The sequence below is a fragment of the Calonectris borealis genome, chromosome 21 (assembly GCF_964195595.1).
Source record: "Calonectris borealis chromosome 21, bCalBor7.hap1.2, whole genome shotgun sequence".
Lineage (NCBI taxonomy): Eukaryota > Metazoa > Chordata > Aves > Procellariiformes > Procellariidae > Calonectris > Calonectris borealis.
This window is the reverse complement of record NC_134332.1, coordinates 1,559,062-1,586,432: the sequence shown is the minus strand read 5'-3', so window position 1 is coordinate 1,586,432 and position 27,371 is coordinate 1,559,062. Positions and strand designations below refer to the sequence as shown.

General features: G+C 63.4%; 1 protein-coding gene across 4 annotated transcripts; it reads left to right on the top strand.

Moving 5' to 3' along the window:
* Positions 1–445: 445 nt before the first annotated feature.
* NCS1 (neuronal calcium sensor 1) lies at positions 446–25,978 on the top strand. 4 transcript variants are annotated; one of them, XR_012676739.1, is made up of 9 exons: positions 446–859; positions 16,678–16,702; positions 18,522–18,660; positions 19,155–19,233; positions 19,371–19,459; positions 19,781–19,858; positions 20,252–20,368; positions 21,066–21,465; positions 22,437–25,978. XR_012676739.1 is itself a non-coding variant. In XM_075170243.1 (8 exons), the coding sequence occupies exons 1-7, from the start codon at positions 796–798 to the stop codon at positions 20,348–20,350; spliced, it is 573 nt and encodes a 190-aa protein (XP_075026344.1). In that variant the 5' UTR covers positions 446–795; the 3' UTR covers positions 20,351–20,368; positions 21,066–25,978. The 4 variants fall into 4 exon arrangements, 3 of the variants coding, with proteins under 3 accessions (XP_075026344.1, XP_075026345.1, XP_075026343.1); XM_075170243.1 differs by having other exon boundaries at positions 21,066–25,978; XM_075170244.1 differs by lacking the exons at positions 21,066–21,465; positions 22,437–25,978 and having other exon boundaries at positions 449–859; positions 20,252–20,378.
* Positions 25,979–27,371: the final 1,393 nt, after the last annotated feature.

Sequence of the window (27,371 nt, the reverse complement as noted above, 5' to 3'; positions counted from 1 at the left end):
TCTACCGTTGAAGGTGTTGGTGCCCCAGCAAGGTCACCCCAGGCCCTTGCTCCAGGCTGGGTGTTCCCACCGCCAGCTCCCCTCTCTCCCCATCCTCCTGCTGCCCATCAGCCCCCCAGGCAGGACCACGACCCCCACCGACGGGGAGGGCTCGACAGGACCCCGCCTGAGCATCGCCCCGCCTGAGCATCGCCCCCCCTTCCGCCTCCCGACATTTTCCTCCGGGTTTTCCCCGCTGATCCCTGCGGAGCGGCTCGGGGGGGGGGGCGGTGCGCGGGGCATCCCCGAGGCGGAGGCCGGGCTGGGATCCCCCTCTCTCCCGGGGCCCCCGCGGTTTGGGGCAGCGGGGCCGTGCCGGAGCCCCCCTCCCCGCCCCCGCCCGGCTCCATCCCGCAGCGCGGGGCGGGGCGCGCCGCCCCTCCGCCCCTCCGCAGCGCCCCGCGCCCCCGCAGCGCGGCCGCGGCCGCTCCGCGCCTGGCGGCGGAGGGCGGGGAGGGTGCGTGTGACCGGGGACACGCACACACACACGCACACGCAGGGCGGCCCTGCAGCGCCGCGCCGCTCGCCTTTGCGGCCAAGCCCCGGCAACAAAGACACCCCCCCCCCCCGCCCCCAGCCCCCCCGGCTTTGCTGCGCGGCGCTGCCCGTCCCCGCCGCGGGATGTAGCCCGGCCGGGAGCTGCCACCGAGGCACCGCGGCCCCCCCCGTCCCTCCATGCCCCCGCAGTGAGGCCGGGAGGCGGCGGGCGAGCCGGCGCTGCGCGCTCTGCCGGGGCTAACGGCGCTGCCGGCCACCATGGGCAAATCCAACAGCAAGTTGAAGCCTGAAGTTGTGGAGGAGCTGACCAGGAAAACGTACTGTGAGTGGAGGGGCCTGCCTGCGGGCGGGGGGCTGCGCCGCGGGGGTGCTGCCCGCGGGCCGCGGGAGGCGATGGGGCCGTTGGGGGGGTCGCTGGGGTCCGCGGCCACCCCTGAGACGCGGTGCCGGCCCCGGCCGCCTTCCCCCGGCCCGGCCCCGCGCTGGCAGCGGGCGCGGTGGTTCTCCGGGCACCGGCGCTGCCGGGGCCGTTCCCCGGGGGAGGGCGCAGGCTCGGCCGGGCTTTGTTGCAAGAATTCAGAGATTAGCCTGGGAGGATAAAAAAAACCCACAAGGCAGCAGAGACAAGGAAAGGGGTAGGGAGCTAGAGAAAGACTCTGTTTTCTTATAAAAACAATTCTCCGTGGCCTATTTCTAAGCCTTCAGTAACTGTGGGACCAGGGCCGCATCCTGCCCGCCTGCAGTGCCCACCCGGAGCGATGCGCCTTTCTTTTCCTGACCCCCCCTCCTGCCCCTGCTCGGAGCATCCTTTCTCCCGGGGCTGCCTGGCCCCGGGGTTTCGCTGCCAGGCGGGTACCTGGGGAGCGGCCGCGGTGGTTGTCCTCCCCTCGCGGCTTCCCTGGAGCCAGGCAGCTTCTCCCTCAAACAGGGAGCCAAACCGTCTGGGTGGCTTTCAAAGTTTGGGTGCATTAGTTGGAGGGGTTTCCTTTGTTATTATGCTCTGAAGTGGAGAGAAGAGCCCGACAGCAGAGAGTTCAGTATTTTTCTATGAGTATCACGGTATCGGTTTAATAACCTGGTTTTCTAAGTGGGTGGCTTTCCTGTCTGAACCTCCGCTGTAATCTTATTAACGTGGCTAGTGCCTGAGCCATCCAGTTTTAGCAAAATCAGTTTTTTTTCTGAAGGATGCACAAAGGAAACAAAGGCTTTAGTGGTTCAAGTTTGCCTCGCCGCTCGCAGGTCGGAGATATTCCCCCTTTGCTTCGCCAGAGAACTGCTAACGTGTAGCAGACCTGTGAGCTCTCCCCGCTGTCATTGCTGCAGTCCCACGGCAGCGCTTACCCAAAAAGGCAATAGATGAGGATGCAGCAAGTTCTCCCATATGGAGAAGAGGCAATACTGGTGCATTGCACAACCCTACACGCGGGGTTGCTCTCTCGTCGTGGCACAGCCGGGAACAGGCAGGAGGAGCGCAGGTTGCGGGGGCCATGGCCGCATAGCCAAACCGCGAGTGATGGTAGGAGAGGTTGGGGTACCGCGGCTGGGCTTCCTCGAAGTGGCTCGGGGAGAAGAAATAGTGAGAACATGGCAGTGCCGGCTGGGCACAGACCCCGGCTGGAGCTGGAGCTGAGCCCTGGGTTTTGGTGTCCTCACTGCAGCTGTGACCCACGGTGGGTGCAGCCGCGCTGGGCCAGGTACGGTTATTCATAGAATCATAGAATAGTTTGGATTGGAAGAGACCTTAGAAATCACCTAGTTCCAACCCCCTGCCGTGGGCAGGGACACCTTCCACTCGACCAGGTTGCTCAAAGCTCCATCCAGCCTGGCCTTGAACACTTCCAGGGATGGGGCATCCACAGCTTCTCTGGGCAACCAGTGCCAGTGCCTCACCACCCTCATAGGGAAGAGTTTCTTCCTTCTATCTAATCTAAATCTACCCTTTTTCAGTTTAAAGCCATTACCCCTTATCCTATCGCTACACGCCCTTGTCAAAAGCTCCTCTCCAGCTCTCTGTCAGCCCCCGTCAGGTACTGAAGGCTGCTATAAGGTCTCCCCGGAGCCTTCTCTTCTCCAGGTTGAACAACCCCAACTCTCAGCCTGTCTCCATAGGAGAGGTGCTCCAGCCCTCTGATCATCTTCGTGGCCTCCTCTGGACCCGCTCCAGCAGGTCCGTGTCTTTCTTATGTTGGGGGCTCCAGAGCTGGCCGCAGCACTGCAGGGGGGGTCTCACCAGAGCAGAGCAGAGGGGCAGAATCCCCTCCTCGACCTGCCGGCCACGCTGCTTTTGGTGCAGCCCAGGGTACGGCTGGCCTTCTGGGCTGCCAGCGCACATTGCCAGGTCACGTTGAGCTTCCCATCAACCAACACCCCCAAGTCCTTCTCCTCAGGGCTGCTCTCAACCCATTCTGTGCCCAGCCTGTATTTGTGCTTGGGATTGCCGTGCTGCAATCGCCCGCTCAGTTTGCAGCCGCCGCGATGATCCGATCTCCGACGAAGAGGGATCTGGGAAGAGCCGGCCCCGGCGCAGCCTCGTCTGCTGGTGATCTCCTGCGTGCTGGGCTTTCTGCACCCCGGGGTGGCCCCTCTCTGCGCGGGGAAGGTGCCGACCCCAGCGGGGCAGGCGGTGGGGCACACGGGCAGCGATGCCCCGTGTCTTACCGGCAGCCGACGCCAAACAAACACAGCGCCGGTGAAACCCTGGTCTGCAGGCACGGGGGTATCTCTTTTGCTGAGTGAGGCCAGCAGAGGGTCATTGCCTTTTGAATCACCAACTTTCTGCTCCTCTCCCTTGCTGCCCTCCTCTTTCCACCACACCCCCTCCAAAAAAGGCTCCCGTCCTCCGATCGCTCCCTCGATGGGTTCCCAACCTGCCTGGGGTTTAGCCTGCTGGCTCTGGGCCTCCCGCTGACTCTTTTTCACCGTGCACCGGACCCGTGTACCTGTGCAGGTGAGGCAGCAGCGCCCGGGCAGCCGTGCCACGGGGCAGCACGGGGCCCTTCGCGTGGCCGGAGCCCGGTGCAGCATCCCAACGCGCCTCGGCACGCACGGCCGGCGGTGCGATGCCTGTCAGGGAGAGCTGTTGCTAATACCAAGCTCAGTTTGTTGATCTCTGCTCGTTCCACCTCCCGTCTCTGGGATTAATTACTTTTGCTGAGTGTTTCTGCCCCTTTTCTGCAGCTGTCAAGGCGAGCGCGCGTTCCCTTGTCTGGCAAAGCACTTCACAGGGCCCTCCCAGGCACGTCTGAGAGCCTCTGATTTATCTTCAGACCCTGGGAGATTGGAAAGGTATTAATTCCCATCTGCCTTTCGGGGAATCCGGGCAGCGGAGATGCAGGTAGGAGGGCAGGGTTGCGCTGAGCGCAGCGGGAGGGACCGGTCCAGACCCCTGTGCCATGGCTCGTGGACCAGCTCGAGCAGAGGATAGTCGTACCCGCAAATCCATGGCATACTCAGGGATTTCTGGGGGTCTGCTTGGGAAAGGCTTTACTCCACGGCACCGGGGTATTTCGGCACCTTTCTGGCAGACCGGCGGTGACCAACCTTCGAAGAGCATCCCCGCTGCGTGGCTGCCCGTCCCGCGTGCTGGCTGCCGCGTTACCGAGCGGGCGCTGGCCCTGCCTCGTGCGTCGTGCTGTTCTACTGCTGTTAAGCACATCTGGGCAGATGTCTCCGGCAGCCCCTAACTGGCAGCTAATGACGGGGGACCCGCTTTTGTCCCGGGGACGTTCCCGTGGCAGTGTGAGCCGGGGCTGCGGTACACGAAGGGTTTCTCCCGTGATGGGATTTCCTTCCATTGCATCATTTTCTGTTTGTGTGATTTCGAAAGAAAACGAAGCAAATAACAAAAAGCCCCTTCTTGGTTCTGCTGGGATGGGCGGGATGGGGAGGCTTCACCTCCTCTCCCCGCCCCACGTGGCTTTGGTACAGATTTGTCACGTCTGTGGGACACAGAGGACCCGCAGCCTGTGCCGTGTCCCCTCAGTGCTTTTCCTATGCCTGGTGGCTTCTTGCGTCCCCCAGCCGCTCTGCTCTCCCCATCTCCTGTTTGAGGTGTTTCTCTGGCCCTGCCTCAGTCGCAGCAATCTCGGGACGAGCCGTCGGTGGGAGCAGCCGGGAGAGGAGCCTGGGACCGCTCGCGTGCCAGGGCACGGTGGCCGTGCTGGGGATGCTGCAGGGTTGCCGTCAGGGGCCTCCATGAGATGGGAGAATGATTTCACTGCAGGTATTCAGAGCAGGTTGTCCTGGGTCCCGCCGGGAACCGGACACGGAAGGGCAGGAGCCTGGAATTCTCGTCTCTTGGCTCCCCTCCCCACTCTGCTCCTGGCTTATGGTGCCGGGGGCCAGATTTTAATGGCACTCGGACACCTAAAGGCACAGAAGGACGTCCGAGAGCTTCTTCGAAGTGCCGGCTGCCCAAGTCCTGTTGATTTGGACCCATCACCGAGTGCCTTTCAGCATCTCCGGGCACCCGAGTGCCCAGGAATATCTGGCAGTGCCAAGCTCACCCGTCTGCCAGGCGCGGGAGCGGCGCTGGCAGGGAGAGCCTGGCTGCGGGGCGAGGATTTAACCTCCTCGGAGGCCAGGCTGGTGCCGTGTAGGAGCGTGCGGGAGAAGCCAACGCTGAGTTATAATAATAATGAATAATAAATTATGTAATTCCTTGTACTTCCATAGAGCCTTTCATCCAAAAGCTCTTAAAGTGCTTTATAATCATTAATTTATTAATCTTCCTGATGCCTCGTTGCGGTAGCTCGGAGACGCAGTTTTGGCCGCTGGGTGTTTTGTCCCAGGAGGTGATAACGCGCGAGACTCGAAGGAACCACCGTCCTCCCTGGATCGCGTCTGCCGGCCCCTCCTCGGCGGGGCTTTAAGCCTGGGCTTAACTTGGGCCAGGTGCTTGCGGCTCAGGGCCGCCGTGGGATTTGGGATTGTGCTTAAGAGCCTTGCGGGGCCGCGGTCAAAGGGTTCTGCTAAGCTGGAGATTTATGAAGGTCCTGGGGTATCGCCGCTCCCTGCAGCCTGCATAAAGTTGTGTAAAGTGCACGTGCGCAGCTGTGGGTGCAGAACGTGTGTCGTGGGTGGACACGGCTTGACGTGGGCTCCTTGGGAGCGGAACGCGGGCTGAGTATCCCTGCTTGCAGCAGTGCTCCCAGGCCAGCCCAGCCACGGCACTGGCAGCCCTTAAAATCATGAAACAGGCTTAAAAATATGAGGTTGTTTCAGAAGAGCACATTTTAGCTCCTTTTTTTTAGTCATTTTGGGGGGATTGGATTTCAGGGTTCACTTTTCATACCTATTGCCCGTGTCCAGAAGTACTGACACTATATTTTTTTTAATTTAAAAATTAAATATTAAGCGCTGCCCCTGCAATAGCCTTGCAATCCGGCGTGCTCGGAGCCACGTAGGTGCAGCGGCATCGCTGCTGGGACCGGGCGCGGGGTGAGGACGACGGTCGCGGTGCTCCGGAGGCCGCAGCGAGGCTCTGGTGAAGGCGTGGGAGTCGCGGCGAGGGTGCCAAAACGACGCCCGCGGCGCTGGGAGGCCCGGGCTGCAGAGTGGGCGCGGGGAGAAGAAGATGCTCTTTCCCCCCGAACCGTGTCCCACCCACTGTGATCTATTTTGTGGATTTTAAACTCACTCCGGCATCATCATTTTCTGCTCTTTTACAATAAGCTGCAAAATTGGCTCTGTTGCTCGCCAGTAATGCATTGAATTAATGGGCATTAGTTTAAGAGCAAACTACAAACGTATCGATTTGTAGTTCCGGGGGTACGTAGTGGCGGGTTGAATTCTGCGGGGAAGGAGAGAAAATTCTCCAATTGCAGCAGTTTTCAGCCAGGAAAATGGGTCGATTCCTCACTGGGGGCACCAGTTGGGGTTTTGCTCCCTCGTGCCGCCCCGGTGCTGGGGAGATGTGCCGGCCGGGGCGGTGGGCAGGAGCGGAGGAGGGACCTCGGTGGCTCCCCGCTGCCGGTCTATTTTTAGCCTCCGAAGTGTTTGGCCCCGGGCGCTGGGTTTCTCTGCCAGGTTGGTTCGTGTTGAAATCCCTCCTGTTGCTCATCCCGCAGAAAGCGGGGCCGGGTGCTTACGCACCCGTTACCCCTTGGCGGCAAATGCTGGGTGAAATCCCTAAAGCCCAGAGCCCCGAAGCCAGGCTGAACCGCGGCTCCCTGCCTGGGTCTGGCAGCTGCCTGCGCTCACCTCCGCAGCACCGGCCCCTACCCCCTGGCTCCGCGTGGCCCTACGAGCACCCGTTTTGGGGCTGCCTGCACCGCCACGGGCAGGGAGCCGGTGGGCAGGATCCCACCCTGCGGTGGGAGCCCCGTGGGACCCGCTCCCGGGCGAGGGGCACCGGGATGCCGAGGCGGGCGCACGCCCGGTGTGTAAAGCCGAGGCTGGGCTGCTGCTGGCCGCTTGACCCGGCGAGCGTGCCTGCCTGCTCCGAGCGCTCTCAGCGGGTCGCAGGATTTGCAGGACCCCAAAAGGGAAGTTTTGGGGGGAGGAGGAGAGCACCTGCCCAAGCACCCTGGAGATGCACGGGGGAGAGGGGAGCAGAGCGGGTCTGCCGGGCAGGACGCGCCGGAGGGATGCCCAGGGGCCGGCTTTTGTTTGGGGCCTGTTTTTACCGCAGCCACGTGCGACGCAGAGCCGCGAAGGCGACCTCGGTGGGACCTGCTGTGCTGCCTCCGGAGGGCTCTGGGGGGCTGGAGGGCATCTCCAGCCCCTTCCCCAGGGAGAGCCCAACCTGCTCCCAGCAAACCTCCTGTCTGGGTACCCCTGTGCGCATGGACCTGGTGCTCTGCGGGGAAGCGCAAGCGAAGCAAGTTTTGGGGTAGCAGAAGCAAGTTTTGGGGTGTCCCTGTGGTCACTGGGAGGTGCTTGCAATGCGGGGTGGGAAGGGGAAGACGTGACCAAGGGTCCCTCGGGCTCCCTCTGCGGCAGAGCGGAGCAGCCGTCCCTGCCGGCCGCGCTCGTGCCGCTGCCTGCTGCTGCTCAGGCATCAGAAGAATCACATTTCATTTATCCCCTGACATGTTAATGGATCTGCTTAACCACTCTCCCGACCTTTGCTGCTGCCGCTATAATTAAGGTTGTGAAACAAGAAGCTCTGAAGGCATCAAAGGAAGCGGCTGCTTCAGGGAGGAGCCCGCGGACGTGCTCGCTCCGTTATCGGGGTGACATTTGTGGGGTCGCTTTGTTTCTCCCTCCCCTCCTCAGCCTCCCGGGTCTTCTAGGGAGCTGGATGGGAACGGGAGCCAGGGTCCGTGCCCCGCAGCCCTGCCTGCCCGAGGGCAGGGGTGCTGGGGGCGCCCAGCCCAGCGCATGGTGACCGCCGCTGTGGTTCCTCGGTGGCCGCTGCTGCAGGTTCCCCAGCCCGGCAGTGCTGGCACGGGGCTCGCTCCCCACACCTCCTGCGCGTTGTTCTCCCTCCAAGGCACGTGGTTTGGTTTCACAGAATCGTAGAATCATTAAGGTTGGAAAAGACCTCTAAGATCATCGAGTCCAACCATCAGCCCAGCGTGGGTTTCTACCTGGAAGGAGGGCTGCCTGCGCCTTGTCCACCCGTGTTTCTCCAGTGTCTCCTGATCGATGGCCGGACCCCATGGAGATGTCCTAAATGTCCGTGCTACCCCCCATGGAGGAGCGGGTGTTCGGTGCCTCCAGCACCCTCCGCTTCGGCAGCGCTTGGCGCGGCCCCATCCCTGCGGGCGAGACGGGGAGGGGGCAGAGGCGGCCCCGCTGCCAGCGAGGTCCTCCTGACCTTCCGTGGCTCCGGGGTCCGATGGCCGAGCCACAGAGACCTCCCTTCCCCTGCCCGCGCGGGGGCCGGAGGGGAGTTTTCTCCTCTGCTCGGGGCAGGAACCGCTCCCTGGGTTGGGGACAGCACCGTGGAGTGCCGGGCCGGGCCGAAATCCCCGTAGCCGAGGGGAGGACTGGGCAGGGGGGAGGACACAGCCGCCCCCCGCACGGCCAGGGCAGGGGGGCTGCTCCATCCCTGCTCCCGGCAGCACCGGGGCTGCTCTGCCCCGCCGCGGGGGATCGCTGCGTCGGCTCGCGGGGAAGCCGGGATTAAATCCAGCCCGGGATAGACCTGCCGCAGCCATCGGCTCTGCTGTGCCTGTGTTCCAGGCTGATGCATTAATTTCCAAAGGAAGGCGCTGTCCTTTGCCCTTCCTCTGCTGCCTTTGCTGCAAAGAGCGACTGCTGCTTTTTCCCCGAACACAATTTTCAAAGCCTAATGTCGGGCCCTTAAATATTTAATAAAGTCTAAAAAGGATTTTAACTGCATATTGGCTTTCCTGTTGGTACCAGCCCCGGGGGAGATGAGAACAGAGCTGCTCATGGACCTGTTTATCCAGTCTGGGAGCAAGACAGACCACTAATGGCAACTGCCGGCGAGAAGAACGCCAAACACACATGCAGTTCTCTCCGCGTATTGCTTCGTATCTCAGCAGTAACAAATGAAACCAATAACACTGTCGGGCTTGTGCTCTGAACATCTCGGAGGCTGCCGGACCCGCCGTGGTGCTGGCGATGTCTGTGTCTGATGGGGAGAGAAGCCACATGGGCAAGTGCACAGGGAGATGGGCAAGCTGGGGTGGGGATGTCCTGCTCCGACAGGTAGGCAGCTCTGGCTGTGTTGGTGCCCGCGCGGTGAGGCTGCTCCGACATCCCTTTGCGGTGGGGTGTTGCAGGGACGGGTACGCGCACGGGGACGGCTCCGGCGGGGGGACACCCCCGGCACATGGGCTGGGAGCGGGGTCTGGGCACCGCCGGCGTGCATGGGGCTGAGGTGGGGGCGCGGTGGTTTGGGCAAGCTGCTGCTGGTCATCTCCGGGAGCAAAAGAAAATGTCATCAGGCAGGCTCTTGCTGCGGTTGTTTCCATGGGGGGTGACCCTGGTGCTGCAGCCGGGTTTTGCCGGGGTCGTGTTTTAACGCTGCTTTCCCAAAGCCAGCCTGGTGCCGGCCCCGGAGCGGGAGCAAACCCCAGCCCCGGGGCGGTCTGGTGGCCCCGGCGCGGTCTGGTGGCCCCGGCGCGGTCTGGTGGCCCCGGCGCTGGGGCTGAGCCCCGGCGGAGGGCAGGAGGCCGCTGTGCTCTGCAATGTTTAACCAGGGCATCGGTTATGTGGTTAAACCTGAATCGCGATGAGACTGAGTCGCCAGGGCCAAACCACCCAGATTCCCAGAGTGCTGACCTGCGGCGTATCTTAAAAGTTACCGTCATCGAATGGGGACCCGGGGGAGCTCTGAGGTGCCCCAGGACGGGGTGACGGAGGGTGCCGGGGGAGGACTGAGCCCGTGGTGGCCCGGGGGGTGTTTTCACCCCTTCCCCCCCGCAGTGCAGCTCCCGCAGGCACTGGGCTCCGTGCCGGGGGTTTGGTGCCGGAGCCGGGGGAGCGCGTTGCTGGGGGAGTCTCGTGCCCGCGCTCCAGCCGTCCCCGGGGGCCAGCGGGTGCTTCCCCCGGCTCCCGCCTGCACAAAGCCACCCGACGGCCCAGATCGTCCCAGACAGCCCCGGCACGCAGCGGGTCCTGCCCGCGGGGCACCCTTCCCCTCCCCGCGGGGAGATGCCCCTTCTGCACCAAGCGGGTGCTGCCCAGCGCCCGTTTGGGTGCTGGATGAAGCCAGTACCTCCAACAGCTTGAGCTGCGCCGTGCTCTTGGCTACGTGTTTTGTAGGGCTGAAGTTGGTAATGACTGCTCAGGTTGCGATGCGGTTACCCTGAGTAACCCGCCCTGCAGCGCCGGGGCTGGCGCTGGGGGTGGGTCCATCTGTGCCGACGGATGGGACCTTCTTGGGACCGTGTTTGCAGGAGCAAGGTGTGAAGTCTGCACCGAGCATCCCTTCGGATCGCTGAACCGAGCCCTGTGGTGGCTCAGCGGGGACCAAGGGCTGGTTCTGCGGTGGGTGTTTGTTCGGGCTGGGATGCTGATCCCCAAATCTGGGTCCCAGGGGCAAGGCGCGCAATCCGAGCGAGCGCACGCAGACGCTGCGGAGCCCCGTCGCCCGCTCGGCGGGGAGGGAGGGGGGAGCTCGTAGTTGGTGAATATTAACGTGGTGATGATGTTGAAGGCGGAGTTTGTAACGGATTTGTGTTCAGACAATTCTTACATATGTGTTTCGCAGAGGGGTGGAGCGTGTTGGGCGTAAATTGGAGGGTGCGCGGGGTTCACCCCGGAGCGCTGGGGTATTTAACGCATGAGGGACCTATTAGCTCGTGCATGAGCACCCCAATCATTTCCACACCAGGACCCAGTAAGTTCACGCATGAGCACCCAATTAATACACACATGAGCGCACAATTAATTTACATATGAGCACCCGATTGATTTATGCATGGGTGCCCAGTTAATTTGTGCTGGATCGCACACTGGTCCGTGCATGAGCACCCTGTTAGTTGATGCATGGGTGCCTAATTAATTGGTGCATGTGCCTCCAATCAGTTCATGCCTGAATGGCCAATTAATTTATGCATGATCCATTCACACCTGAGCACCCAATTAGTGCATGCACAAGTGTGTTATCTACTAATCACACTAATTTACACAAGTGTGCAATTAGTCCATGCAGGAGCGCCCGGTAAATTCATGAGCGCCCAAAAAATTTATGCATGAGCACCCAGCTGGTTCACGCATGAGCGCCCCTTTCATTAACGCCTGAGCACCCAGGTAGTTCATGCATGAGCACCCAATTAGTTCACCCAGAAGCACCCAAGTAATTTATGCATGAGTCCCCAATTAGCCCGTGCATGATCACCTGGTTTATTTTTGCATGAGTGCCCATCTAGCTCATGCATGGGTGCCCAGCTAGTGCATGAGTGCCCCATTAATGCGCGCCTGAGCACCCACTTTGCTCACGTGGGAGCGCCCGCTCTGCGCACACATGGGTGCCCGGTTTGCCCTCGTCTGGGCGCTGCGCTGAGCACCCACAGCAGGTTTAGGCAGCCCCAAGCCCGGGCGGGAGCCCCAGCGCGGGGCCGTGTGCCGGCTCCCCCAGACCGGGATGCGCGGGGACCTGCGGGGACCCCGAGAAGGAGCCGCAGCGAGTCCCTGGGGGAAATAAGTGCCGCAGGACCGCCACCGCCACTGCCACCGCCACCGCCCCGCCACCACCACTGCCACCGCCACCACCACTGCCACCGCACCGCCACTGCCACCGCACTGCCACCGCCACCACCACTGCCACCGCCCCGCCACTGCCACTGCCCCGCCACCGCCCCGCCACCACCACTGCCACCGCCCCGCCACCGCCACTGCCACCGCCACTGCTACCGCCACTGCACCGCCACCGCCCCGCCACCGCCACGGCTACCGCCACCACACCGCCACCGCCACCACCACTGCCACCGCCACTGCCCCGCCACCGCCCCGCCACCACCACTGCCACCGCCCCGCCACCGCCACCGCCACTGCCACCGCCACTGCTACCGACACTGCACCGCCACTGCCACTGCCACCGCCCCGCCACCGCCACCGCACCGCCACCGCCACCGCCCCGCCACCGCCACCGCACCGCCACCGCCACCACCACTGCCACCGCACCGCCACCGCACCGCCACCGCACCGCCACCGCCACCGCCACCGCCCCGCCACCGCTACTGCCACCGCCCCGCCACCGCCACCGCAACCGCCACCGCCACCGCCCCGCCACCGCCACCGCCCCGCCACTGCCACCGCCACCGCCACGCCACGCCTCGTGGGCGATGCCGGACCAGTTGCCCGGGGGTTGGCGGTGGAGCCGACGGCCTGGCGGGGCGGGAGTGCCCTGCAGCAGCGGGGGAGCCGCTCTGTGCCTGGAAATAATTAACCCTGGTTTCCCTGATAAGGCGGCGGTGCCCGTGGCCCCGCGGCATCAGGGTGCTGTCGTAGCGGCTGGAGCGAGGGGGGACGTGCCGGGGCTCGGCGGAGACTCCCCGCTGGCTGCTGCGTGGGGACGGTGCTTGCCGAGCCCTTGGGAGCCCGAGCCCCCCCGAGGACAGGCCTGTGCCATGGCCGTGGCACACGGGAGCAGGGCTGAGTGTGCCCGCTCCCGCTCAGGATCCGGCCCTGCAGCTGTGGCTGAACCCCTGCCCTTGCGCAAACAGGGGAGGGGGCGGCTGCGGAATGGGAGGGCAGCACAAAAAAAGCCCTGGGGGGCTGGAGCATCACCTCATGCACCCCGCCGTGGCCAGGCGGTCCCCAAAACCGTTCCGAATCCGGCCACCTCTCCTGCACTCCCGACTGCCGCCCTGTCCCCGCCGCGCTCCAGCGAGCAGCGAGCTCCCCGCGGGCAGGGCCACCGACGGGCGTTCGCAGTCCCGGGTCCCTCCTCTCCTCGCTGCCTGGCACACACAAATTAACGGGCTGGAGCGCTAATTAACCAGAGCTGTTTCTCGCTGCGGTGGCAGCTGGGTGGTGGGAAGAGAGGGGGCACGCGGAGGGCGGGTGGTGACGGAGCTGTCAGTCCTCGCCTGTGCCGTTGGGGATTGATGGAAAGGTGGGGGTAGAGGGTTGGGGGTTTTTGGGTACCGGTAGCTGGGAGGAGGGGGCTGGGGGCTGCTTGCAGTGCAGCCGCGGCGGGCAGTCCCTGCCCCTCTGTGCTGCACGAGGCGTGTGGCCGAAACCCCCCTCCCAGTGAGACGGGAGCGGGGATGGACCCACCAGCGCTGCGAAGGGGCAGCGAGGGCCCGTGGCCGCGGCTTGGCCATGCGGGGCTGCTCCTGGGCTGCCTGGGGTGACTGCCTGCCCCTGCTGCCTGCCCCTGCTGCCTGCCCCTGCTGCCTGCCCCTGCCCGCGGCGCGAGCCCTGCGTTTCTCCGCGCTTTGCTAAGAGCAGCGGAAACAAAGACGCTGCCGGCAGGAGCTGCCGTGCGGCGTTGTGCGTACGGGAGGGCGTCTGCGGCGCGTAGCCGGGGCTCCCAGCCCGGCGATGCCTCTTCCAGCGTTGCGGTTGGTAATGAATGCTAATACCCTGCCTTTATTTAGCGCCTTTCAGCCCCAAGGATCCCAGGGCATGCTGCGTCCGCTAACAAGCTGCTACGTGTGCTGTTTATAGCCATCCCCATAGCGGCGGCGGGAACGGCAGTCCCTGAGGAGCACGGCATGGCACGGCGAGGGAGCCGGCCCTGCTCCGGTGGGATGCTGCAGTGGGGCTGCTGTGGGTCATCCCCTTGTCCTTGAGCGCTCGGGGTCAAATCTGGCCGAGGTTTCTATCACTGCAAATTGATTTGCATCGCCTCAGCATCGCGCCGTGATCGATGCCGGGGAGGGAAATGCAGCAGCCGCTGCCGCACAGGTACTTTCTGTGAGCTTGGCTGGGCTCTGCACGCTGGGGAGCTGCAGAGGATGGATTGGGGAGAGCGGAGGGACAGCCCTGCCCCTGCCTGTGTCCCCTGTCCCCAGCCCCGGGACGGGTGGCTCAGCTTGGCCAGGAGAGTGGTGTGTCCCCAAGGCTTCCATGGCCGCAGGTCCCTGCTGCGGGGACGGGCGTTAGCATCCCTAATCGGTGCCACCCGGAGCGTTGACACCCAGCGAGGTGGGAAGTGGTGGCCGCGAAGTCGTCATCTGTCTCGGGTCTGTAACTGCAGGTACGGGGGGGCAGGTACCCGCTCAGCCCCAGCTTGCCTGGCCGCAGTGATGCTGGGCGCGGGGCCGTGGTGTTTCCCTGCACTGGGAACACTCCGTCCCGGGGAGAGGGAAGATTTGGTGGCGGCGGAGGGACGCACCCAGAGGTGGGTGGTTTTCCAAGGGCTGGGAGCCGCATTCCCACCCCAGGCAAACCCCACAGCTTCCCCTCGCACCCGGGCAGGAGGAAGGGCACCGGTGCCAGTGCGCTGGAGGACGATGGGGCTTTGCATGGTCCCGTTCCAGGGATGCACATTGACAAATCCCACCTCGGAAGCCCCGTGCCAGTTTTCGGGCTGGCACCTGAACAGTCCCCTCCATCGGAAAAGCCTCTCCCGGGAGCACCACGCATCCCTCCCGCGGGCACCAGGGGAGCCAGCTCCGTTCCTCCCCTCCCACCCCAGCCCGAGCGTGTCGTTACCAGCATTTCTCCTGTACTAAAAAAAGCACAAATTTCTTAATTGTTTCCTGCTGGAGTTGAAAGGCAGCTCCCGGGCCTGAAATAGCACATTGGGGGAAACACAGCCGAACGAGAGAGAAAGCAGAAGTCGATTCGCCCGGTGGGGCTGAGCCGAGCCCCGACCGCAGCCCCGGGCTGCTGCCGTTGCCCCTTTCGCCTGCCCCGAGGGCTGCCCGCAGTCCTGCCGCTCACCCTCCTCCTCCTCCTCCTCCCACCCACCTTCATCGGTGCCTGCGGGCGATCGGGGCTGCAGAGCTGGTGACTGGGGCATCCCTGGGCATCCTGGGCGGGGGGTGGTCCTGGCCGGTGTCTCGGTGCTTGTGGGGAATGCTGCAGGGAAGCCTGTTTCTGCTAGAGACGTCCCTCGGCATCTCTGTTTTGGAAGGAAGCTTCTGTGCAACCTTTTTTTTTGGGATGGGGAATCCTTCGGGACTGGCACGACTGTTGTTTTTGCCCGCCCCAGCTCCGCCACTGGACACAGCGTGTCCCTCCCGGCTCCCTCCTGCCAGGAGACCTCTCTCCTTTCCCCTGTCCGCTCTCCTCCTGCCAGACAGCCCTGCCAAAACAACCCTCCAAATCCCTCCTGCGGCACCGCCGAAGCCCTCGGTGTCCTTCAGCCCAGGTGCCGAGCATCCCTGCACCCTCCTCCCTGCTCCGTCCCCGGGTGCTGCCGTCTGTAGACATCCGGCAGCAGTACGGCGGGCGCTGCTGCCCTCCCGGCACGGCTGGTCCTGGCATGGCCACTGCAGCCCTTTGCCAGCTCCCCAGGGAGGCAGGCGGGAGAGGCTGCCAGCCTCTCTGCCCCATGCCGAGCCCTTCCCGGGAGGTTTGCAGGCTCTGTCCCTCCAGCGGTCCCCGAGCTGGGATGGAGGGACCCCCCCATAGGCACAGGGACGGCCTGGGATGCAGCGATTCCTGCCCCCGGGGACGCGGGAGCCAGCGGCCGGCCGGCTGCGAGGCGGGGGCCAGCGTGTGCCCTCTCGGCCGCCCCACTGCTGCCGCCTGCCAGCCCTCGCCTTCTGCGGTCCGCACCTTCTGCCAGGCACATTATAAATCTTTCTGATGGAAAATTGCTTTCTTTTATTTGCCATCCAAGGTAATTGGCATCTGTTGATGTGTCTTAGGTCTCTATTTTTATCAGCCGTTTGCACATTGACACATCTCCACTCCGCCTCGTTATCCCAGCGCGTTTCAGACCTATTGCTTTTTTATTATTATTTAGATGCACGATGCAAAGGAAATGACTAATGAGGCCGTTCCCCCCGCGCCTGCCTGCTGGCACCGGGCTCCCCGCTGGCCAGGCACCGCTCCTGCAGCGGGACACGCGGGGACGGGCACCAGCCCCCCGCCCCATCGGGCTCCCCGGCGTCCCGCATCCCATCGGAGCCTTTTCTCTGCTGAGGACATTTGCGATCTCAGCAGCTGTCCCCGGGCTGGGGACACTGGGGGTTGCCAACACTCGCCATTTTCTAGCTTGTCACGTTTTTGGGGTTTCTCTGGAGCCGCGTAAAGTTTCCCAGGGCCCTGGCGTGGGTTTGATGATGTTTCTCCATGTGGTTCAGAGGCAGCTGGTACCCGGGGGGATGCCGGCCCTGGGCTGTGCCCATGCCCATGTTCAGTGTGTCGGGGCCGGGCAGGCGCCTTCCCCAGGCTGCCTCCGGGCAGATGTTTGGGCAGATGTTTCCAGGGATGTTTTGGCTCTGGGGAGGTGGGAGGGCAGGGCCGGATCCTCCCCAGGCATGAAACAGCCCAGCCCCTGCGTGGTCCATAGCATCTTGCAGCGACGATGCTGCGCTCCCCTGGCAGGGAGCAAAACATCTGGGTGGGCTCCCTGGTTTCGGGGCCGGAGGGGCCCCAGGACCTGCAGCCCCGGCCCCGTCGACCGCCCGGGCTGGCCCAGGCTCTGCCTCGAAGGCGGCCGCTTGCCTGCGTGGCAGCGCGTGGAGCGAGCGAGCCCCGGGGCATCCCCCCCCAGGGGGGGCCACTTATGTGAAGTGCAGAAGAGCAGCCATCGCTGGGAAAGCGCTAAATTCCTTTCTCTTTTCTTTTTCTCTTTTCTCCTGTTTTCTCTTGCAGTTACGGAGAAGGAGGTGCAGCAGTGGTGAGTGTCCGGCGCGGCGGCGCGGCGGTGAGCTGCCGGGGCGCGGGGCTGGCGGGCGAGGGGGCGGGAGGTGGTGGTGCTTGGCAGCCCCGCCGGCCGTGCAGAGCAAGGGGGTGCAGGAGGGTGCGCCTGTTTTGGGGTGCAGGTGTTAGCTCATAGAGGGGAGACCAGAAAATAGAGGGTTTTTTCTTGCACACCTCGTGCGTGGTGGGGCTCGGCTCCGGCTGCTCTCGGCCGCCCCTGTGGCACGGTGCCCGCTCCCTCTTGCCTCTTCCCTCCCCATATGGGTGGCCAAGGGGAGCGGGGACGTGGGGACTGTCCAGCTGGTGGCCATGGCCCTGGCTGCGGGAGGCCGGTGTTGTCCCAGCCTGTCCCTGTTTGCAGAGGCTGGCAGGGGCCGGGGCCGTGGTGCCTTGCCGGCAGCGCGCTCTCGCCCCGTCCCCTCCGCCCCACCGAACGCGACGCCCTAGAAAAACCACGGCTTCCCTTTCATCTCCCTATCCCACCAGTCAAGGTTTGCTTTCTTTATCTCTTTCTCTCATCCTTCCCCCCCCCGCCATGAGTCATAGCTGCAGCAGCGTGAAAAAGATGTCACCAGCACTTCGGTTTCCCACCTCGCCACCCCCTTCCCCTCCTCCTCCAGCCCTCGGCCCGCTGCAGCGGGTGCCTGACAGATCTGGGCGACGCGTTGCATAATGCTCACGCACCCTGCGTGGTCCCCGCGTGGTCCCCGCACCCACGCAGCCGGCGAGCCCCTTTCCCTGCGCCCTCCGGGGTGGCACTTTGCACCATCCAGGTCCAGCCCGGAGCTGGGACCAAGGGCTTTGGGGGGGGTTTTGGGAGATTTTTTTGGGAGATTTTTTTGGGAGATTTTTTTGGGAGATTTTTTTTGAAGATTTTGCCACCCCGGGGACGCAGTAACCCCACTGTGCCCCCCAGCTCCTCCAAACAGCTTTCACTTGGGATCATGCAAAATCACGGAGCCTTGGCTGCGCCGGGTGCTTCAGGCCACCGTGCTGATGGTTTTTACCAGGGCCTGCCTGCAGCACGTGCGTGCCGAGCGGTGGGTTGCAAATTGTCTGTGGGGTTGCTGTCGATCGTGAGTCCCTCCCCCGCAGTGGTGCAGCGGAGCTTCCCCAGCCGCCTCCATGCCGGAGCGCCGGTCGGGTGCGCCTGGTGCTGCAGCGGCGGAGCGGAAGGGGAGCTCTGGCCCTTGGGTGAAGCTTTCCCTTCGCAGCTTCTTGCTCGGGAGCCGCGCGCATCCGAAGTTCCAAGCAAAGGATATAAACGCTCTCCCGCTGGCCCTGGGACGGCTTCAGGGCCGAGCGAGGCATCGCCTGCCCCGGCACCTCCGCCTGCAGCGTGGCCGTGCTGGCGGGAGGTGACTCCGTGCAGAAGGCTTTTTATTTTAAATGAGCTTTAAAAGACTCCCCCGGGTGCTCCGGGCCGGGCAGTGGGTCCCTGTCCCCTCCCAGCTCCTGGGCAATGTTCAACCTGGTTGTGGCTCGGTTGCCGCTTCTGGGCTCGCAGTGGGGTTGGGGCAGCGTGGTGGGCACCGCTCGGTGTCACCGGTGCCGCTCGCTGCTTCTCCACGCTCTCCCCGCTGCCACCCTCGCCGCGGTGCTCGCAGGGACCTCGTCCCGTGGGGCTGGGAGGTTGCAGGCGGGCGATGGGAGCGAGACAGGGAGCACCCGGGGACCTTCCCGGCTCCCACCCGCCGCAGCGCCGGGAAGAGCTGCCCCCCGGCTCCGCAGGGCTTGGGGGGCTGCGTTCAGCAGGGGGACCCGCCTGGTGCCCATCCTCTGCCCTTCCTCCGCAGGTACAAGGGCTTTATCAAGGACTGCCCCAGCGGGCAGCTCGATGCCGCCGGCTTCCAGAAGATCTATAAACAGTTCTTCCCCTTCGGCGACCCGACCAAATTCGCCACCTTTGTTTTCAATGTCTTTGACGAGAACAAAGTAAGTCTGCAAGCCGGGGACATGGGCTGGGGGGGTCGGGGCTGGGCCCGCGGCGATGGTGGGATGGGTTCAGTAACGCGGCTGCGCGGCGCCGGAGGAGGAAAATATTCCAGCGCTTCCTGGGGCGTGAAATTAAAGTGGCGCAGCTCTAGCGAGCGAGCCCCGGTGCTTATTTTAGTCGCCGAGAGTCACGTGGGGAAAGGCGATGAAGTGGCAAGCGAGAGAGGAGCAATGCGATGTTTCGGCGCGGCTGACAAAAGCCCACCCGCGCGGTGCCCCCCGCGCTCCGGAGTCGCTCCCGCCGGGATGCTCGCCGGCAGGCTGGGCACAGCGGCCGGATCGTGCTGCTGGAGATCAATGTGCATCGCTCCTCCCCCCCCCCCGCCGTTCTGGATGTGCCCCCTACGAGCACCCAGCGTCGGGCACGCACGGGCAGGGAGGACTTTGCGGGGTGGGGGTGGCAGCAGCACCCTCACCCCCTCCTTCCCCGCCAGGACGGGAGGATCGAGTTTTCGGAGTTCATCCAGGCGCTGTCGGTCACCTCCCGGGGGACGCTGGACGAGAAGCTGAGGTGTAAGTGCTCCCCACGGGACACCGGTGGGCTCAGCCCCACAGGGGGGCTGGGGGGTGGGACGGGGGTGGTGACGGGGTACGTGTCCGGCCGGGGGGGCTGCGGTCCCCAGCACCTCGGCGTTGCTCTGGCTTTGCAGGGGCGTTTAAGCTGTACGACTTGGACAACGACGGGTACATCACGAGGAACGAGATGTTGGACATTGTGGACGCCATTTATCAGATGGTGGTAAGCGGCGGGGGGGGGGGCACGGGGCGAGCAGCCCCTGGGGGTCCCCGCTGGGCTGGAGCCCGGCTCTGCAGGCAGGGGGGCTGCGGGGAGGATGCTGAAACACCCCCCCAATTCCTTCCCCGGGCTTTTTCGATGGGGGGTTGTGGCCGGGACAAGGGTCTGGATCTGGCCGCCGAGGACGGCGCTGGCACCAACGCCAGCCCTTGCGCCCTGTCCTGGTGCGGGGGGGGCAGGGGCGAAAGGCGCGTCCTCGCCTGGGGACACCGTCCAGGCAGGGCACCAACGGGTGCGTGACTGGGTCCCGAACTGCCGCCGCAGGGAAACACGGTGGAGCTTCCCGAGGAGGAGAACACGCCGGAGAAGAGGGTGGATCGGATTTTCGCCATGATGGACAAGGTGAGGGTACTCGAGTGGTTTTTTTTCCTGGGGCCAAGGGATTTAGGAGGCAGTTGTGGGCCCCCTTGCCGCGTCTCTGCTCTTGCGGGTGCCTCCTTCCCCCGCCAATACAAGGTCTCAGTGCTGCTGGGCTCGCTGCAGACCCCCACATGCCTCCGGGATCCCCGTATCCCTTTCAGGGTCCCTGAGATGCCATCGCACCCTGCGTGGCACCATCCCCGGCTGCAAGTGTGGGTGGTTTGATGGGGAAACTGAGGCCGCGGTGGTGGTGGGGACCCAGGTGGCTGTGCGGGATGGCGTGGGTGCTGCCGGGGCCCTGGGGTGCTCGCTCCCGGGGTGCTCGGCGTCTCCCTCGCCGGGGCGAAGCGGCGCTGCAACGGGAGTGTTTTGCAGAACGCGGACGGGAAGCTGACGCTGCAGGAGTTTCAGGAGGGCTCCAAGGCCGACCCCTCCATCGTGCAGGCGCTCTCCCTCTACGACGGGCTCGTATAGTCCCGGGGCCGAGCGGCGGTGAGTGCGGCACGGGGGGGTCCCGGGGTGCCCCATCTCCCACCCACCTGATGCCATTCCCACCTTCCCCGGGGGCGGGCGGCTGGTTCTCCTCTGCTGAAGCATCAAAGCATGGGCACCCCTCTCAAATCCAGCTGGGGGCGGGGGATGTTGCCCCCCACACCGATGGGTTTCTCCCAGTCCCCCCCTGTCCCACAGAGCACCCCAGGACCGCAGCCCACGAGGGTGCAGCGCAAGCCCCCCAGCTGACAGGCGTTTGCCTGCAGATGCGGCTGCAGAGGAGGCAGGGAGGCAGCTGGCGTGCTGGGGGCATGGGGGTGCTCCGGAGAGAGATTATATTAAATGTTTTATTTATATTATATCTTATTACATTATGCCCTGGAGCCTGCAGGGTTTGGCACGGCGGTGTCAGGGACGTGTGGTTCGCAGCACCCCGGGGCCGCTGGGCTGAGCACCCCAAGGTCCTCACCATGCGCTGCGGGGCCGTGCAGAGGTGTCTCTTGGGCTGATTTTGGTCATCGCGCTCCAGGCAGTGTCCGACCATGGGTGGTGGGGGTCTTTTTAGCTACGCTGGTTAAAATCTTTATTGTGTTTCCAGCTTTGCCCTTCCAGCTGCGCTGGTGTCGCGCGAGATGGCCGCAGGGCTTTGTGCCCATCCTTCTCACCCGATTTTCCTTCTCCCCACTCTCTCCTGCAGATGCCTGGGGGAAGACGCTCTCCGTGCCATCCGACCACCGCCGCGCGAAGCTTGCCTGTCCCTCTCGGCCTTCCTTTCTGTTCCGCGAGCAAAGGATGCCCTCGAAGCGCGAGCTCACTCCCCCTCTCTGCACTCTGAACCAGCCGCTGCCATTTGCCAACTTCTGCTTTTTGAAAAAAAAAAAAAAACAAACCCCGCGACGGACCCCGGTCTGAGCGGCAGCGAACGCCCGAGACTTCAAGACCGGGGGAACGGGTCGAGCATCGCCGAAGGCAGAGCCCCCCCCGGCGTCCTCGCCCTCTTTGCTCCCCTTTCCTACGTTTTCGGATGGGACTGCGGATGTGCCGGCACCGGCGTGGTCCTCTCCCGGGAACCGGCCGGCTGGAGACGGAGCCCAAAGGTACCGGGGGGCCACGCACCCCGGGGTGCTGCCTGCGCGGGGCGGCCGGGGAGCCGAGGCACCGACGGCGATTGGGAACACGGTCCTGGCGTCACCTGCGATGCCGCTGGCAGCCCGGCCCGGCTCACTAGGGATATATATTATTATATTATTATTTTTTTTTTTTTTGTGAGACAGTATTGTGCTTTTTCTTTTTTTTTCTTTTTTTTTTCCTTTGGTGGAAAAAAGTGAGGCTTTTTTTTATATGCCTATCTCGACGATCGATATCCTTATTTATTTGTTGTAAATGTTGCTGCCGTGTTTAGTCTCTCGTGTGTGTGTCCGACCACCTAGGTGATGGTATGTAAGGTTTACATGCTTGTACACTATTGCGGGGCACCGGGAGCCTGCAATAACACTGAAGCCAAAAATCTGCCTTCCCCCCTCTCCTCCCACCCCCCGTATCCCGAGCTCCGTGGGCTGGCTGCTGTTTCAAGGGGATGCTGTAGCTTCTTTTCCTCTTCCCGTTCCCCTGTTTCCTGCATTTTTCTGTTCACCCTTCCCTTTGCAAGCGCAGCCAAGGCTCACTCAGCCCAGGCTCCGAGCAGTCCGAGCCCGCTCCATCCCTCAGTCGGGCAGGGCGAGGAAACCGCTGGGCACCAGAACGTCCTTATTTCCATTTTTTTTTTTCATTTTCTCACTGCATGAAAAAGTATTAATGGAGGCGAGAGTTGGATTTTGCTTTCAAGCAAATATTCCTTTAATATTTTCTGTTTTGCAAACAGTGGGAAGGTCTGTTTGCACCCCAGGGAGGTGGCTGGGCATTAGCCCCTGTGCTGCGGGGCTGGGGGAGCAGAGGCGATGCCCGTGGGGACGGCTCGCCCTGTCCCCCCCATCCCGGCTGGGGCGATGCGGCAGCTCCTGCCTCGGGGGTGCTGGGCTGGGAGACGCGCAGCTCGGGGTGTCTCCTTACCCCCTTGCTCCTCGTTTAGGACGTGGGAGGTTTTGCTGTAAACCAAGGACACGGCCCCAAAGCGGAGCCGCTTGCGCCCGCCCCGGGGGAGGCGGAGGGCTGGGGAAACACGCCTGGAGACACCCGAGCGTGGGGCTTGGAAACGGCCCCCCAGCCATGAGCGGTGCCCGGGTGGCCTCTCCATCACCCGCCACCGCTCCGGGATGTGCCCAAGCAGGGCTCAGCCCCACCGGGACACACACCGTGGGACAGAAGTTGGGATCGCTGCTGGAGGACGAGCGTTACGTGGATGCTGCCGCAGCTCCGTCTCCACCCGCCTTGGCCCCTGCCCTGGGGAAGGAGAGATTTGCATCTCCTGGGGAGCAAAGCGCAAGATCCCTTTGGGACCCCTAAAGCCAGCCGGGGTGCAAACCCCTCCTGCTCCGACGTGGTTTGTTCCTGGCCCAGCAACCCCGATGCCGCTCTCCCGCCACCCTGGGGGCTCACCCCTCCATCCCTGCTCCGGCTGATGGTGGTGGCATCTTTCCGCCCCGCTGTCTGCCGGGATGTCTGCAGCTCCTGCAGCCGAGCCCAGCCAGGGCGCTGTCCCCACGGCAGTGGGAGGTGACATCTGGACGTGGAGGATGTTCTCACAGGTGTCCCACGATGCAGGAGACAAGAGGGTGCCCCGGTGGGCTCTGAATCCTCCCGGTGTGGCAGGGACAGACTCCAGCCAAGCGATGCTGGTCCTTTGCCGTGCAGCCCCGCTCCCCAGTTTCGGGGCTGTGTGCTGGTGGCACTTTCTGATGCCCATAAAAAACTGCCCTTCCCCATACCCAAGGAGACCGACCTCACGTCCACGTGCAATATTTTTGCCTCTTCTGCGGTTCCAGTCCCCGAGAGTGCCCATGTTTCCTGGCTGGGGGCTCCTGGAGGGTGTCACCTCGCTCTCTCTCATGGAAACTCCTTTTCCTTGATGCTTTGTGGCCAAAACGCAACTCTCTTGGATAGATCTTTGCAGTGCCTCCAACTTCTCTAATGCTCGTCTGCCAGACCCGTCCCTTCCCGGTGCCAGTCAATGTTCCCAATGAATGTGACACTGCTGTAATCGCCTCCGCTGATAAATGATGGACCCCGCGACGTTTGACATAATTCCCAGGCAAAGGCAAACCTCATTTGCTCCGACACTTTCCCCTGAAAGGCTTTTAATTTTCAGAGGACCTGCCATGCTTTGAGCTCCGTCGGTGCTCGCCGATGTCTCACCGGGGAGGCACCCTGCAAGGGTGGGGTGAGGGACCGGCGTTGGCTTGGGAGAGCTTCAGACCCCAGAAATGCCGAAATTCAGTGTCCACCAGGCCGGTGCTGCCGTTGCTGCCAGCGACCTGCTGGTGCTGCTGCTGCTGGCGGGCTCGGGATGGAGCCAGGGCCTCGTCCTCCCTCGCCCCTTGTTAAGTAGTTGCGCATTAGGGAAAAAAAAAAAGAGCAAAAAGGAAAAAAGGTTTTTACCTGTATTGAGAAGCGCTGTGCCGGCTGTGAGGACCCTGTTGGTTTGGTGGCGATGGTGAGTTGTCCCGGGCAGAGGCCCCTCCTGCAGGGTCGGGGCTGGCTCTGGTCCTGGGTCCTGGCTCCGGCCCCGTGGTGGGTCCCAGTGCGGGGTCTGTCCTGCCCTGCTCTTGGCATGCTGAGCGTCCCCGAGCAAATCATTTTGGCCCCAGTATTCCCCCCTGGCTGCAAATTTGAGACCCTGGCTTGGATGCTTCTAGCCTCCCTCTGGGGAGCACCGATGGCCCCCGACTCCTCCTGAACATCACCAGGATCTGCAGCTTCTTGGTACCGCTGAAAATAAGGCTTGAAGCATCTCACGCTTGGAAATGTTGGCCTTAACCTCCTCGTGCCTCAGTTTCCCCATCAGCGAAACGGCCTGGGTCAGCCATCCCCCCTCTGGGGAGCGATTCAATGCCTGTGCCCAGGGCAGCGCGAGTGCTGGATACGGCCCACGGCTGCGACCAGGCGGGTTTGGCAGGACCCACCCAACATCAGGCACGTGCGGAGCGCCGGGAGCGGGGCATGAACCGCTGGGTCGGAGTTTACATCACCGAATAATTAATTTCGGTCTTCTTTTTACACCTGCTCATTATTAAAAGCGAACAGCCGACAAGACCTGATTTGTTTCTGTTTATACTCGGGTTCCTGATGCCTGTCTGAAATAAAGCCGGCTGCAGCCCTGGCGATGGGAAGGGGACCCGAAGCACAGGCAGAGGCGAGGGTCCGGCCCCGGCGACTGCAGCGTGTCCCCCACCTCTCATTTGTCCCCGTCGGTGTTGCCCCATTAAAATGCCGTGTCTGTACTTTCCTTTCTTTTCATTTTTCTGTTCGTGTGCTGACTGTTGCTGCTTTGTAACCGTCTTTCCTTGAGCTCTGGGGCTGGGCTGGGCTGAGCTGTTTCCCCCCGAAAGCAAGGACGTGGGAGAAGGCTTTGGGGGCAGATTCCCCCCCGCCCTCTCATCACGGCACAAACCAGGACCCGAGAGAGAGAAGCGAAGCAGGTTTTTTGTCTGGAGCAGCCCTTTAATTGCTGTGATTTGTAATGAGACTGGGCAGCGCCCGGGATCGCTCCCCGCGAGGTTCGTGGAGGGGGGTGTTTGCTTATGGGAGACCCCAGACCCTGTTTGTGCCAGGTACCAGCTGCATCTCACCGGGTGCCCGTCGGTGCCTGCTTCCCACACCGGCAGGACACCGCATCCCAGTTGGATGGAGGGGGTTGAGGCTGTGGGACCCCCATCCCAGAGGCACTGCTCCCCCCGAGCGGGCAGGGGTGCAAGTAAGCGTCTGCCACCGGCTGCTGAGGGGCTGCGCTAACCCAGGGGGTCTCAGGGTCTCGGGCTCTGGGGCCGAGCCCCGCTTGGAGCAGGGCTGGTTCGAAGCAGGGCCAGGCATGGCATTGGGGCAGCCGGAATCGCTGGCAGAGCTGCCTTTTTCCCATATATTTAGGGTCAGGGGGGTTTGGACGGGGCAGGTGGGTGACCTGCAGCCACTGTCCCATCGAGCCCCAGGGTAAAGGCGGGGATGTGGGGCATTTTGAGAGGGCATCAGCCACCCCCCCTTCACGGGGGCACTGGAGGGGAGGGGTCCGGTGGGGCAGGATCGAGGGCTGGGGGCAAAGGAGGGAGCCCCCAGTCTCAGTGCACAGCTTGGGGGTCTCCTTGCAGAGCAGTTTGGGGGTCTCAGTCACACGTGCCAGCCCCGACTCCGTTCCAGCGGCGCTGCAGGAAAGCCGTCCTTCCCTTCTCTCTCTCTGCTCCCGCGGCCACCAGCCCCGGGTTGGGTGCCACGTCCCGCGGGACCCCTGCCCGGGGGCAGCTGAGCCCCGGGCTGAGAAACAGCAGCTCCAGCAAAGAGCCTTGTTTGTAAAGATGAAGCCTGTTTGTGCGTCCGTGCCGGTGTCTCGGCTTGCATGCCCTGCTGCCTTGTCTTGAGATGAATTCAAGAGCAAACCAAGCAAACGAAACAGTTTAAAAACAAAAGAAAACAAAACAAAAGCCAGGAACTTTGTGACAGTGGAAATAAAAGCTTAATGACAGTAACGAAGCACCCGTGGTCTGTGATGTGCTGCGGGGTAAGCGGGGGGAAGGCAGGCAGGCTCGGGGGGAGCACGGGTCAGGCTTGCTGCCTCCTGCAGCCCCCAAAGCTGCCCCCGCGTTCAGGGGGGCCCGGAGCTGGGCTGGGGGACGGGGGTGCGACCGTCCGGCGCCGCGTGCCCCGGGCGCGGGGCTGCAGTGGCACCAGCAGCGAGCGGTGCCCGGGCTATGCCAGCGCGGCTGCAAACGGGGATGCACTGAGCTGTGTCGGCAGGCAGGCGGTGGGGCACTGTGCCCATGTGCTGTGATGAGCTGTCAGGTCTCAGCTCCAGGCCAGGGGCACATCAGGGACCGTCAACCCCTGAAACACTGCTCCTTCCACCTCCCTTTACCCAGACACAGCTTTTCTTCTGCCAGGTCCTATCCGCCCCAGCACCTGCATCCTTTCTTCTATTTCTCTTTTGCAGCAAAGCCACTGGCAGCCGTGCCATGCCCGCCTGCGCCGTCCCCGTCTCCTCCGAGCCCCCTTGTTGATGCAGCGGGCTGGGAGCCGTTGGGTGCCTTTTGGCAGGCAATGGCTGCTGAGGAAGCTTGATATTAATATCTTGTCATTGGGCCTCACAGCCCGTAACGGAGGTGCCCCTCGGCAGCCCCCCCTGCGGGTGGCTGGGCGAGCAGGGGGGCTCACAGCCTGGATTAGGCTTTTCACGTGCCGTGGGATCGCGTTTGCCATTCTGCCCTGCCAAGTCTTCTGGAAACAAGTGCCACGAGGCCTCCCCGCCAGCCCATCTTCGTTTGTTTGCTCTCCTAATGAGGCTGACTAATTATTTTCGGGAGGCCAGAGGAGATGCCCTAACACTCTAAACAAGGAGGCTGTGTTTGCACAGGAGGGTTTGTTCAGAGGTGCCTTGTGCCAGCACATGGTGGGGGGCACCCGGGGATTTATCCCCCGTGCTGGGGAGTGGGCGAGGGCGGGCGCAGGCTCCAAACCGCGCCCAGAGGCTGTGCCTGGCTTTGCTGTGCTTTAACCCCCAGCGAGGAAGGGGTTAAAGCCCAGCTAGTGCAGGTGCTCCTGGGACTGGGAGCACTGGTGGGTGTGGGAAGGGCTGGCTGGGATTAATTTGGTGATGGGGAGAAGCTGTTGGGGTTTCTTGGTGCCAGCAGCGCTGGAGAGGGGTGCTCCCTGCTGGGGTGCAGGATGGAGTCGGGGTGCAGGGTTAGTGGCTGCGGTAGGTTTGGTGACACCGTGGGGTGGGGGACCTTCCCCCCGCCCGAGCTTGCAGTGAGGGTGGGGCTGGGGGTGCAAAGCCTGGGGGGGACAAGGGGCTGCAGGTGAGCACCGTGCAAGCCTACAGCCCTGGCTGCGGGGCAGGAGGGGGACGGGCCACCGGCACAGC